Source organism: Opisthorchis viverrini (genome assembly GCF_000715545.1).
Source record: "Opisthorchis viverrini unplaced genomic scaffold opera_v5_337, whole genome shotgun sequence".
Taxonomy (NCBI): Eukaryota; Metazoa; Platyhelminthes; class Trematoda; order Opisthorchiida; family Opisthorchiidae; genus Opisthorchis; species Opisthorchis viverrini.
Window position 1 is genome coordinate 513,643 of NW_008751995.1, and position 11,104 is coordinate 524,746.

The 11,104-nt window shown below is 45.8% G+C and overlaps 2 protein-coding genes across 2 annotated transcripts in view; one reads left to right on the forward strand and one right to left on the reverse strand.

Moving 5' to 3' along the window:
* The window catches only part of T265_10145 (hypothetical protein), a gene marked incomplete at both ends in the record, with an annotated part of 41,053 nt that overhangs the window by 16,977 nt on the left and 12,972 nt on the right, over window positions 1-11,104 (reverse strand). The window contains 2 exons of the mRNA XM_009176424.1: window positions 7,940-8,239; window positions 9,154-9,617. Of these exons, the coding sequence (XP_009174688.1) occupies window positions 7,940-8,239; window positions 9,154-9,617 (764 nt within the window). The remainder of the gene's footprint in view (window positions 1-7,939; window positions 8,240-9,153; window positions 9,618-11,104) is intronic.
* T265_10144 (hypothetical protein) overlaps window positions 7,297-11,104 on the forward strand; it is a gene marked incomplete at both ends in the record, with an annotated part of 7,234 nt that continues 3,426 nt past the window's right edge. The window contains 2 exons of the mRNA XM_009176423.1: window positions 7,297-7,377; window positions 9,793-9,904. Coding sequence (XP_009174687.1) covers window positions 7,297-7,377; window positions 9,793-9,904 — 193 coding nt within the window. The remainder of the gene's footprint in view (window positions 7,378-9,792; window positions 9,905-11,104) is intronic.

The following is an 11,104-nucleotide window of genomic DNA, read 5'->3' on the forward strand; positions in this document are numbered from 1 at the left end:
CCCCCCCCCCCCCCGCCACAAACGACGCAGGCTCTGACTATCCACGCCCTGATTTCATCTGTCATAGTACGATCACGGTTTGTGCAGCTGACAAACCACGTGAACCGATCGACAAACTCGATTTCTGAATTCTGAAGTGCTTAGAAGATTCCCATCCATCTTTGAGTAACGATGAGGGAAATGCACCTAACGTAGCAGCCCAATGGCGATCTAAGGCAGAAAGACATCCTGGACTCCAAAAATTGGTGGAGGCTCCATACTCAGTGTATCATCCATTACGTTGACACTTGAAATTCCCCACGTTTATTCTGTCTGTCCCCGCCCCGCTTTTGTGTTTAGTGCGTGTATATGAGCTGGCGTTTGTTTGTCCTTACCAATTCACTCATTTGACCTTGAGGTCCTCCGGTCATTTATGGCCGACTTTGTGCACGTGTAACCGTCTCACGTGGGAGCCTGTTCGCTCCTTTGGTTTGTACTTTTGTAGTCAAAGTGGAACATTTGTTTTGTACGAGTATCTACTGTCGAGCACCGTATAGAAACCCAGCTCCGACTTTGCTTTGCCTTCTCGGAGGTTCTGGTAGTACGCACCACTCGAAGATACCGTTCGCCTGCTACACTCAGAATGAATCAACTAAATGACATAAACAGAGTGTCAGCGTGTCAACTAAACTGCTGTTGAAAATAGTTTGATCACCGATCTGGACCATTATCTCAGTACGACTGAATGCGTCAAATAAACTGGTCAAATGCATCAACGATCGATCGGAATACACCAATGAGTGGAGTTCAAAGACCGGTAATGCACATCTCACGCTCCATGTTGAGTTACTGCAAAGTATTATGATGATGTAAACCAACCTCGTGACCGACCGAAGCGTTTTGATCCGGTGTCGTTATCACGATTTTTCGCACTCGATCTCGTGAAATCTTGATAAAGCCAAGCGATTTTTTTAACTGATAGGTCCCTCTTTAATGTAGACATAACGAAGATCATTGTACCCTGAACACCAATGAAAATGTATTTAACAGTAAGATGAATGCCGATAAGCTCTTAATTGTATCCGAAAAAACAATAAGGCAGGCGTCTCCGAAATATCTCCTTGTGACACTTATAGAACAATATTTTAACATGGTTCCAGAAAAGGGTGGAAAACAATCGGCGGAAAAAGGTGAAAAAAAGGCTTGAAAAAGGTGACAATTATCGACGGAAAATTGCTCGGCAGTACAGAACACATGGCCAGAAGCAGGTGTCCGTCTTGTCAGATTCCACTTTCCGAGGTGACCAGATTGAACTGAGATGGCCGATGCAGTACTAGAATACTTCGGGAAAAGAGGACTCCCCCTCGGAAGACACGCATTAAAAAGCTACAATCTACGCAGTAACCAGTAGTTAATGACATTGCATTTGGCAAGGTCGTTCGGAATCCCAGCCATCCAATCCGGGTACAGAGTACATGCGTGAACACCAAGGAGCAAATGGTTACCACTGGGGGGAATAGGCTGCACAAGTTGCGGCATGACAGGGTGGGTCACTTCGCTACTTTCGGATCGACGGCTTGTGTTGAAGAGAATCAGGTTTCTCTGGTATTTACCCGCGGCATACAGACCCGTTGAGGATGAGAGCCAAAAACGGCCATTGTCATGGCCATCAGATCCGTTGACGTGGGAACCGTGCTCAACCAGAGTTCGGTGCAGTTCTGCAGTTCCGTTGGATCACACATGATGATCAATGTGCTCGTCATAATCAGGTTGGGGAGGGGGAACCCGAAAAAGTCTCCGTCGTCTGAGATATACCGTCTTGAAAGAGCACCCACTCAGAAGTCCTCTATCAAGCTTGACCTAATTGGTGTTCGGCAGCGCCCAGCAACCGTGATAGACGTACTCATAGTTTCAGATGGACGTGCAATGCTTGCATGGAATGAGAAGAAGCAGAAGTGTGGTGCTGACATTTGTTCCCTAGTTATAATCTGGGACCCATGTGTCATCGATTGTGATGTTGATTTTTTGTTGACGAATCGATGCTCATGCCAGGGGATCGACTTTCCTAAAACTGCCAAGGCTTCTGTTGAACTGTGACTTCTTAAGGTTACAATCAGTGGCTTATGTTTTCTCAGTATTTCAGACTATCTACGTGCGTACGACACCTATCCGCAGTACACGATATTTAGTGTTCATTCTTGACTTTCACGTCTGACCTTGCATGACGGATAACTTGTGCCTGATATGTGAGTCTTGTCTGTGCCAGCTGTTACTGCGCTCTGAAAAGCACTGAGCATTGTTTGTCCTTCCTTTAGTTGCTGATCTTTAAACGTGTGTCTCCATACCAAACATTCTTATATACCTTGAAGGTCAATTTGTCTGACTGAAAAACTATGGATGACGAGCTTTTGAATGAAATATCGCCTTTTCTAATGTTATGCACATCCCACAGCTATCCCTTGCATCTTTCATATCTGCAATGATGTTCTTTAAAAATAAACGGTAACAGTCCGATGAAGGCTGCTAATTCATCTACTGGCAGTAGGACGGTACCGCTAGAATTATACTGCAACACGGTGCGGAAACAGTGCCAAGGTTAAGTGATTTGAAGGCGTCCAACGAAGTGCGTAATCTAGTGGCAGGTTTTTTATGACTGAGATGAATTAGAAAACGTTCTCGAGTGTTCGACAGATTGTTTGGTTTGGATTTTCGTCGCTCAAGCGTATCCACCAGGACAAGTGTGTCGTATTTAAGACATTCTCGCGTGTTGGTAGTACATGACCTCACGCGCCGACTAGCTGACGCCTGAGGCACATCGGAGTATCCAAGCCGTCAGTTGAGAAGCTAGATATCCCACAATGAGCTATGTGCACGCGAAAGTACCCTCAGGTCAAACTCAGATGTCAAAAGCCCACTGTCAATGACTTGCCAAAGTAACCCACGCTGGCAAGCAAGCTTGGACCCGTTGTGTGGGGCATTCGATATACTCGCCTCTGTGGGGTTAACATAAGGCGGGGTGGGTAATGCAGGGACCCGGCCATGGAGACTGGATTGTACTTAGGCCTTGGCAGAGCATCCAGCAATCTTTCGGCTAGCTTGGTAGCTTTGGTTCTGGTTCACCTAAGGACCCAGTTAGGAACTTCATTGTATGAAGATGAAGCTGTCCGACGCAGCACACATAGCTCAACCGATTGCAACGCTTGTGTGAATTAACAAAGGTTTAGCCGAAGCGCCATGTCCCAAGACCAGTTTGGAAATTCTAGTGTCAAAGTGCTGATGCGATTAACTGCGTTAATTTGCCATAGTCAAAGTATGCGGTACCTTACCTCAGGCCCTAGCTTCAGCGGCATGTGTGCGGCCGACTGTCGTTCTCATACAATTCGGCAACAGGCCCTTCAATGGAGACTCACAGCTCTGCGCTTGGGAGACCTACCGGACACCGCCGACGAAAGCGCAGGCGAGAACTGTCATCAGCTCTTCTGGGGTGAATAGTGTTCCAAAGTACGGAAACTGGAAAAGCCTTCCAGGAGGAATGAACCGACGGAAGCTTTGGAGTCAAGGTGGTAACAACAACCAGCTGATTGTCAATCTTACGGACGAAGGCCAGTACTGTTTTTCTACTTTCCACGCGCGTCAGTGTGTGCATGCCTGACCAAAATCGCGAAAATTATTCCGCTTCTAATGTCTGGACAAAATTGTTTTGTGGGGTTTTCACTGCATCTCTGTTGCCAAATTTGCGATATTCATGATCATCATAACAGACAGCATAACATCAGTGTTCAAAACTGATGCTTCGCTGCCGTACATCCGCGATAATCTTAGTACAAATGAAATAAAACGCCTTCGAAAGAAATCTGACATTCTACAGGGGCTTTCGTCCCTGAAAAAAATCACCCCGTCGGGAAATTTTCGCGCTCAAATTTGGAAAGATACGGGTGTCCGAGATTCGGTGATAACGTTTTCATCCAGACGCTCAAGCCATGAGCATGCGAACCGAGGACCACAATCCCAGACTTTGGCGATCCACACACAATGCATGGCTAAGCAGCTATTCAAAATATCATGTGCGAGTATCGTGAGTTCGGGTGGGACTAGACTGCAACACACAGTCTTCTCTGTACAATCACTCAGACATCTACCTGCTGCAGCTGCATTTCCAGTTAGCCAAAGTCAAGCGAATCGTTTCTTGTGAACCATGTAAACAGCTCAAAAACCTGAGCTGGATGAGACTCTTGGTCAACGCCGCAGCCCAGGATGCATCTGCAAGAGCACATCTCTGGATTCAATAACTCGGTGTCACAAAAAGTTTCAGTTTGTAGCCTTATCTTACCATAATAATATCGTGATATCAGTTCGGAGGATGTTGCACCGAGTTAAGGTTTCATTTTTGGTGAAAGGACTAGCTTCACATGAATGAGAAATTTCAGAAAACTGAAAGAAAAAATCATTCAGCTGTAGCACTCTTTCGGTACCAAACTGCCATGCCACCAGAAGGAAGCACGAGGGCTGGGATAGTGCCAGGTTGCCCAAGCCTAGATAGAAGTCGGGTTCGAACCAAGAACCTTCCGTTCAGTAAATTCGCGCTCCAACCACTGAGTCACCTCGCCCCAGTGCGACTCCAGAATTATCTATAATCAAGCACACAATTCAGTAATGAACCGCGGATGAATCAGAAATCCAAAGCTGCCTGTTGACGAAGTTGGAAGCTGTCGCAGGACTTCCGGTTCGGGGACCTGATGGCAGAGCATCTATGCTTGGAAATAAGGGACCAAACATAATCAAAACCAATCATACGTCGGGTACCGAGATCCCCTATAGAATGAGAAATGGATGTTTGATTTTGCAGACCCTTTGGCCTTGCTTTAAACTAGTTCTTGCGCAACCAGTCAAAACGGTTGGGTACTCGTCCAAGCGTGCGACAGTCTGGATTCACCAAATCAAGGAATGACCCCAAATTTATGAAATCGAACCGACTGAAAATGTTTCACCCTGACTGGCTCGCTTGTCATACGTATCCAGCAGCACCCCTGGCGTTGCTATTCGCGTGTGCTTCGAGTTCTCGCTTCACTAACAAACAATACCATACTATTAGCAACCCTATGCCACTACCATTGCTGTCGTGGGGGTTGACGGAAAACATGGATCCATATGGTCGAATCAAGTGCTGAACTTCATGGTCTCTCTCTGCGCCCACGTTGCCACTGTTAATTCCTCCTGTGAATCAGCGGTTATTTTCCTTTGGGTTCTGACTACTCATGAGTAGCGTGATTTTCGCCCATTTTATTGCCTTGCTGCTCACTTCCCCAGTCTTGTTCCTACTTAAGGCCCGCTTATTCTCTAGTAACTGATGTCAAAATGCTGTTTCCCGGCGGTATGATTGCTTCAGGGGACAATGAGATTTGGTGAGCTGCGAAAGTATGAAGGTAGATCAGGATGACTTCTGGTGTGAGCACACACAACAAGATCCAACATTTTGGCGTAAAAAGTTTTATTCCACTCGCAAAGGTTTTGCGACTAGTAATATTGTTGGACCAACGCATCACACCGACAGCCAAAGACATTTCCTTACCTCCCGAACGTACTGATTGTATTCTGTGCCTTTAATATCTCTATACAGCCAATTTACAGTGACTGACTGCCCGTATCTTTAAGTTTGCAAATCATTTGGTACTTATTGCGGTTGCTTCCAGAAAGCCCTGCTGTCTCAATGACTATTTTTCTTCTCCTGTCGATTGCATCATTATTGATTGTACGTTTTGCTTAATTCGCGATGTTTATGAACCCATTAGTCTATAGAACCAGTTCCTGAAGTTCTCAATATATCATCTACTGCCCTCGTCCGTCTGTTCTTAATCCCTATTGGATACGAAGTGCGTACAGTCCGATAGCCGCAATTGTCCTGTGAGATCCTTAGCTGACCAGATCTTGACGTTAACCAGTAATATCCAACAACCTTATCGCCAGTCAAACAGAGTATGGACGACGCTGCTGCCATGTCTGACGAACACTCAGGTAGTTTTCCTGACCTCCCTCCACTAGATTATTTCCTCCGACACCCGAGCAAGAGCTACCCATCGATCTGAAGCAAAAAGCTGAGTGGCTGGAAATGAAGACGGACAGAGTCCGTCGAGAAATAGCTAACCTTTGGGGTCCTACAAATGCTACAGACAGGAAAAGTCGAGACTCCACTAGAACTCTTTCTTATCCAGCAGACCAGGAAGGGGCCACTACCCCCAAATATCCGGCGATGTCTTCAAAAAACCCACAGGCGGCGTCTCTACCACACCAGAATTTTCCGGAACTACTTAACCCCTGCATGGGTATGGGTCAGAGAAAAGTACCCAAATTTGACGGTAACCCTTTAAATTATTGGGTTTCTCAGAAGCTTTACCAGCGGGGCCATTCAATATGTTACGGATCCCGCGAATCGTCTGGCTATTCTGGTTGACGCATGAGAAGGCGAAGCATGGGAAGCCAACGACCACTGTACGATACTGGAGGCGGAACACGGCTATCTGGAGGCCTCCCGGTAAACGGAACCAGGGACTGTGTCTACAAAATTAAGTCTGATGACTGCACGAAGGTCTGCCTAGGACTGACGGCCAAGGAACTTCACATGGGAGAAAAATAGACAGGTCTTCGAGAAACGCGGATGAATATCAAGCGTTTTTGAAAGACTCGGACTGGGCGAGACACGGGACACAAAATAGATTTTGAAAATGTTGAGGTTTTGGGGCGAGGACTACGGTTCACGTCACAGGGGCTGATAACCGAGGCGGTACAAATCACCAAACATCCCAGTGTTAACAGCATAGAAGGCATGGAACTGGTAAGCGTGTGGAGAACGGCCTTCGATCAGTCGAGTTAACACGTGTTGGTGTGGTTATCAAGAGGAGAAGTCGTTTGAATTCCACTTAACCTTACCCACTTCCCCTACCCTCCATCCAATCAAATTGCCGCAACACTCACAAGCCCACGAACGTCAACGAAAATCTACCAGTGGCATCCGCGTTGAATAATCAAATGAAGCACCCTGAAGTGGAAGATTAAGGAACAAGAGGCGATTGGAACTAATTTGAAACTCTTCCGACTCATCAATCCAAGATTTTGGCAACCACATTGACCGACAAGAGCCTTTGATTGACACTCAACAATGACCCAGTGTGATGGTCTGAAGAGGACCTACTGACTGGTTCTTCGTTTTCCCTTATAAGGCAGATAGCCAATTTGGTGACCTGCCCATTTGGCCTGATAAAGCTTTTGTCAAAAGCAAAACATTCATTAAAAAACAATTTTTCACCAAGCGCTTCTGAAACGATGACTTCGCAATCGGTTCCAAACTTTTTCCGGTTGATTGAAAACAATCACTGGAACCTGTTCATCCTCTTGTTGAGCCAAGTAAGTAAGCACTTGGAACAAAGTCTCGTATTCTAGTAGGCAATGAGTGCCAAATAAATGCATCTTAAAGAGTTTTGCTCAGTAGAAAGTCACTAAAACGGAAATCGTTCTGAGTGCTGTGCTTCTTCTAGCAAGGTCATAATCACATGTCCACGGTCAAGTTGGTCTTCCAATTCATCGCACATTAAAAAAAGTTGGCAAAAAAAATTTTGCGCCTAGTGAATGTGAGTGCCGCGGACTACGTATAAGGGGAAGTGTGGAGCCAGGTGAACTCACTGTCAAACTTTCATGCTCAAGTTTTTTCACACACGGGCTGAGCTGGTTCCTTGTTGTCAGAGGAGATCAATGAGATCTGCTGCCTTCTGCGCTTATATGTCAAGCATAAAACAACGGGAACCCCCCCCCCCATCCAACCATTCCCGCGAGTTGGTCGATTGTTCCTACTGATAGTGTCAAGTAAGATTTTTTCAAATAAATTATGGTGTACGGACTTAACCAAAAGCGATCAGTTTGCAGAGTTCACACATAAAGCAGGAAATTGGAGGATATCCAGGGGGCTTACTTATCTGGTACCACAGCAAGCTGCCAGTACAGAAGCTCTATTCGTGTCGTCAGAAAGACGTCCGCATGATGAAGCCGATCGGCGAATTGGGTGAACTCACGAACTTTCACATAGGCACCACGTCGATAGGCCGCCAAAATGCCATCTCTTGCTTCGTTTACAGTAACACCGGAAAGATCGCGAATATGATGATGAAATGCGAACATCGGAGATGTATCTGTCTGTTGCTGGTGTTGGCTAGTTTGTGACTGAATGCTAGACCACAGAGTAAGAATTGGATTGGCACCGATAATCGTGTAGCTTTAAGGAAAGAAAATGAAATAAGATTGGCAGTTGAGTGGACGGGAAAAGGTTTAAACAGCAGAATTTAAGGAATCCTACATTAGGGTGTCATCCTCAAAGTGTTAGTCTTACCGCATTGGACATTAACTAAGCATGATCGATGTCCTTCATGAATGCAGTAGTGTTCCTGTCTCAGCAGGTGAAGTGAAGCCTTTATGTACACAAAGCTATGGATTTGCATAAATACCTTATGTCTAGGCTATCTGCTCAAGTGACGCTTCTGAAAGACATCGGCAACCGGGTTTAAAGCAGTATTCACTTTTGATAGGTGAGAACAGAGTGGGAGAACCTGAGCTTTTCAGAAATGGCAGCGCGCCAAATTCAGAGAAGTCCGATCATAACTCCATAGGTTGCGCTGGGTTGTTCACACGACCTGTATGCCAGCTGGCCGAATTCCTTGAAGAACCCTTTACATCATGAAATCTGAAAACGAGCCAGGGGGATGTCAAATAATGGCTTGGCAGTGAAATATGAAATCCATCACCAGAAAACTCAGCTGTGTTGGTCATTGGCGTCTCCCTGGATGGGGACCCCAGGTCAGGACACATCAGTGGCTAGAGTCACTGTCTGACACTGTCTGACCTCAATAGCGCTCATGCATCCAAGCTATTGCCTGCAATCTCCTCGATTAAAAGTCCACTGATAACCCTTATTTTCGGGTCAATTATATCCGCTACCGCTTCCAATGAGTAGCTATCTATCCAACCTCTCCAAATCATTGGTGAACGAAACTGTGGCAGCTACAACCACTGTACAGCAAGTACACAGTTTATACAGCGATGATCATATAATGATGAGTCCAATCTACCATTATGTGCTCAAGGGTCAAATACAGTATACTCTAGTAGATATGTACACAACATAAAACTTACCCAAGTGAGACATATAATAACTGCTTCACATCGAGCCTATCGGTCTGGGCCAATGACATATCTGTACAGGCCAGTGCATGTGGCGAGAAGAGAGAACAGAGACGTAAACGGAAATGGTGGTTGTTCGAGGCACGTGCAACTCCCGAGTACTCGACCCAATAGGCTGCTAGTAAGGCCAACGCAAGCGCACCGGGTCCACGGGAAACCGTAGGGAATGTCGGGTTTTCCGAGAGTGTGGAAAGGATTAGCAGCAAAAACCCGTCAGCTGGACAGAGATCAACAGCACTTGCATTGGCCTGTTCATCGCCAAGTTGTTTGGGGAGATTAGGAGGGAAAGTGGCCCGTTCGGGCACAAAGGCGAAATACGTCTGTATGAGGTCGATCAGAGATACTGGATACCTGTTGGCGCGCGCAACCTGGTAGGCACACAGATGGCGATAAGTTTGTTTGCTATCAGATGGGACCTACAGCAAGAGAAACAATGTGATGGTTGAAGATTTAACATACTGGTTTCTTGCAGAAAAGTATGTTTCGCTGTCCCAGGATACCAAACTGAGGATGGCCCAAAAGAAAACTAGCATGCATATTCACGCCAAAACCCATTTGTGGACTAATACCATCAAACAATAAATATCACAGGGCTCTTTGGCCTACGGTACATCACTCAGCCAAGCAAAGTATCAAAAGTTACCCGGCGCCATCCTACGGGAGGACAATATCATTATCAACTTGGATAAAGGAGTGCCACTAGGTTATTCTCTAGCATCTACATGGTACGCTCAAGAAAGACCTCAGCGAGTTTAGGTATGATGCTATGGTGGGGGAATGGTGAGCCTGAAATTTACGAATTGACGACTGACCCCAGCACTTCGAGTGGTGCCGATGCTCGCCATACCATCATCATCACGCTAAAGAAGAGCGAGCAATCTCGCTACCAAGGTTCCACATTGGCATATTTTCCCTGAACGTGATAAACCCTATCCACTACTGGGTTGTTCACTCGGGAGAAGTATCCTCATTGCATTCCCATGGATTTGCTACTCCAGTACACTATCACATTAGTGAATGAAGAGAACACAGTTCATGAAAGGCAACTTTTCAAACAGATGAAAAAGACAGAACTCAATAAGGGGCTCAGGTCATTAGGCTGCGGACTGCAGGGAAGCTCATGGCCTTAACCATGTGGCTATGGCGTTTCGGATACTCCTTCACGCGTCATGCAACCTAACTGCTGTGCGCCGAAAGTGTCAAGACTGAATGATTTAGCGGTTTCGAAGTACAGTAGTGTCATCTGCCCGATGACGACCCTCAACATGTAGTGGCCCCTTTGAAGGAAGTAACTTTGGGAGATCCAAAAATCCCACCAAACAAGTAAAAGCCTCCGAGGAGCCGAGAGGAAGAAAATCTACTTTCCAACATATAGTGCCTTTTCGCTTATCCCGGGGTATTCGTATATTCTGATCATAGAGGATAGCTAAACTGTGCATGCTAACCTGAGAAAATAACTAGACGAATTCTCTATAGATGTTCGATTACGGGCAATGAATTAAGGGGGCACCACATTGAAAAAAATGCCTGCTAAGTCTGACGAATACAAATCACAGCGTGGGGCGAAAAGGTCCGGCTCTAAGTATTTTAGATGTCGAGTATGATATCGTCTCTTTTTCAGGATGATGAGCGGACACATGTTTTCCGTGCACTGCAATTCTGCTCCTAATGTAAATCAGCGCATTCTGAACTTTTCCGCAATGAACGATCTCGGGAAAAAAGTTGTGCCATGTTGCTATTTATGAAAAAGCAGTGCAGGTTCCTGGTCAGCCTTCATACTAATTCAGTCTGACTGATTACATTATATATTATACATACATATATATATATATATTATAAACATGGAGGGGAGAGCGCTCAAGTGGTTAGAGCGCAACTTTACTGACCCGAAGATGCGGGGTTC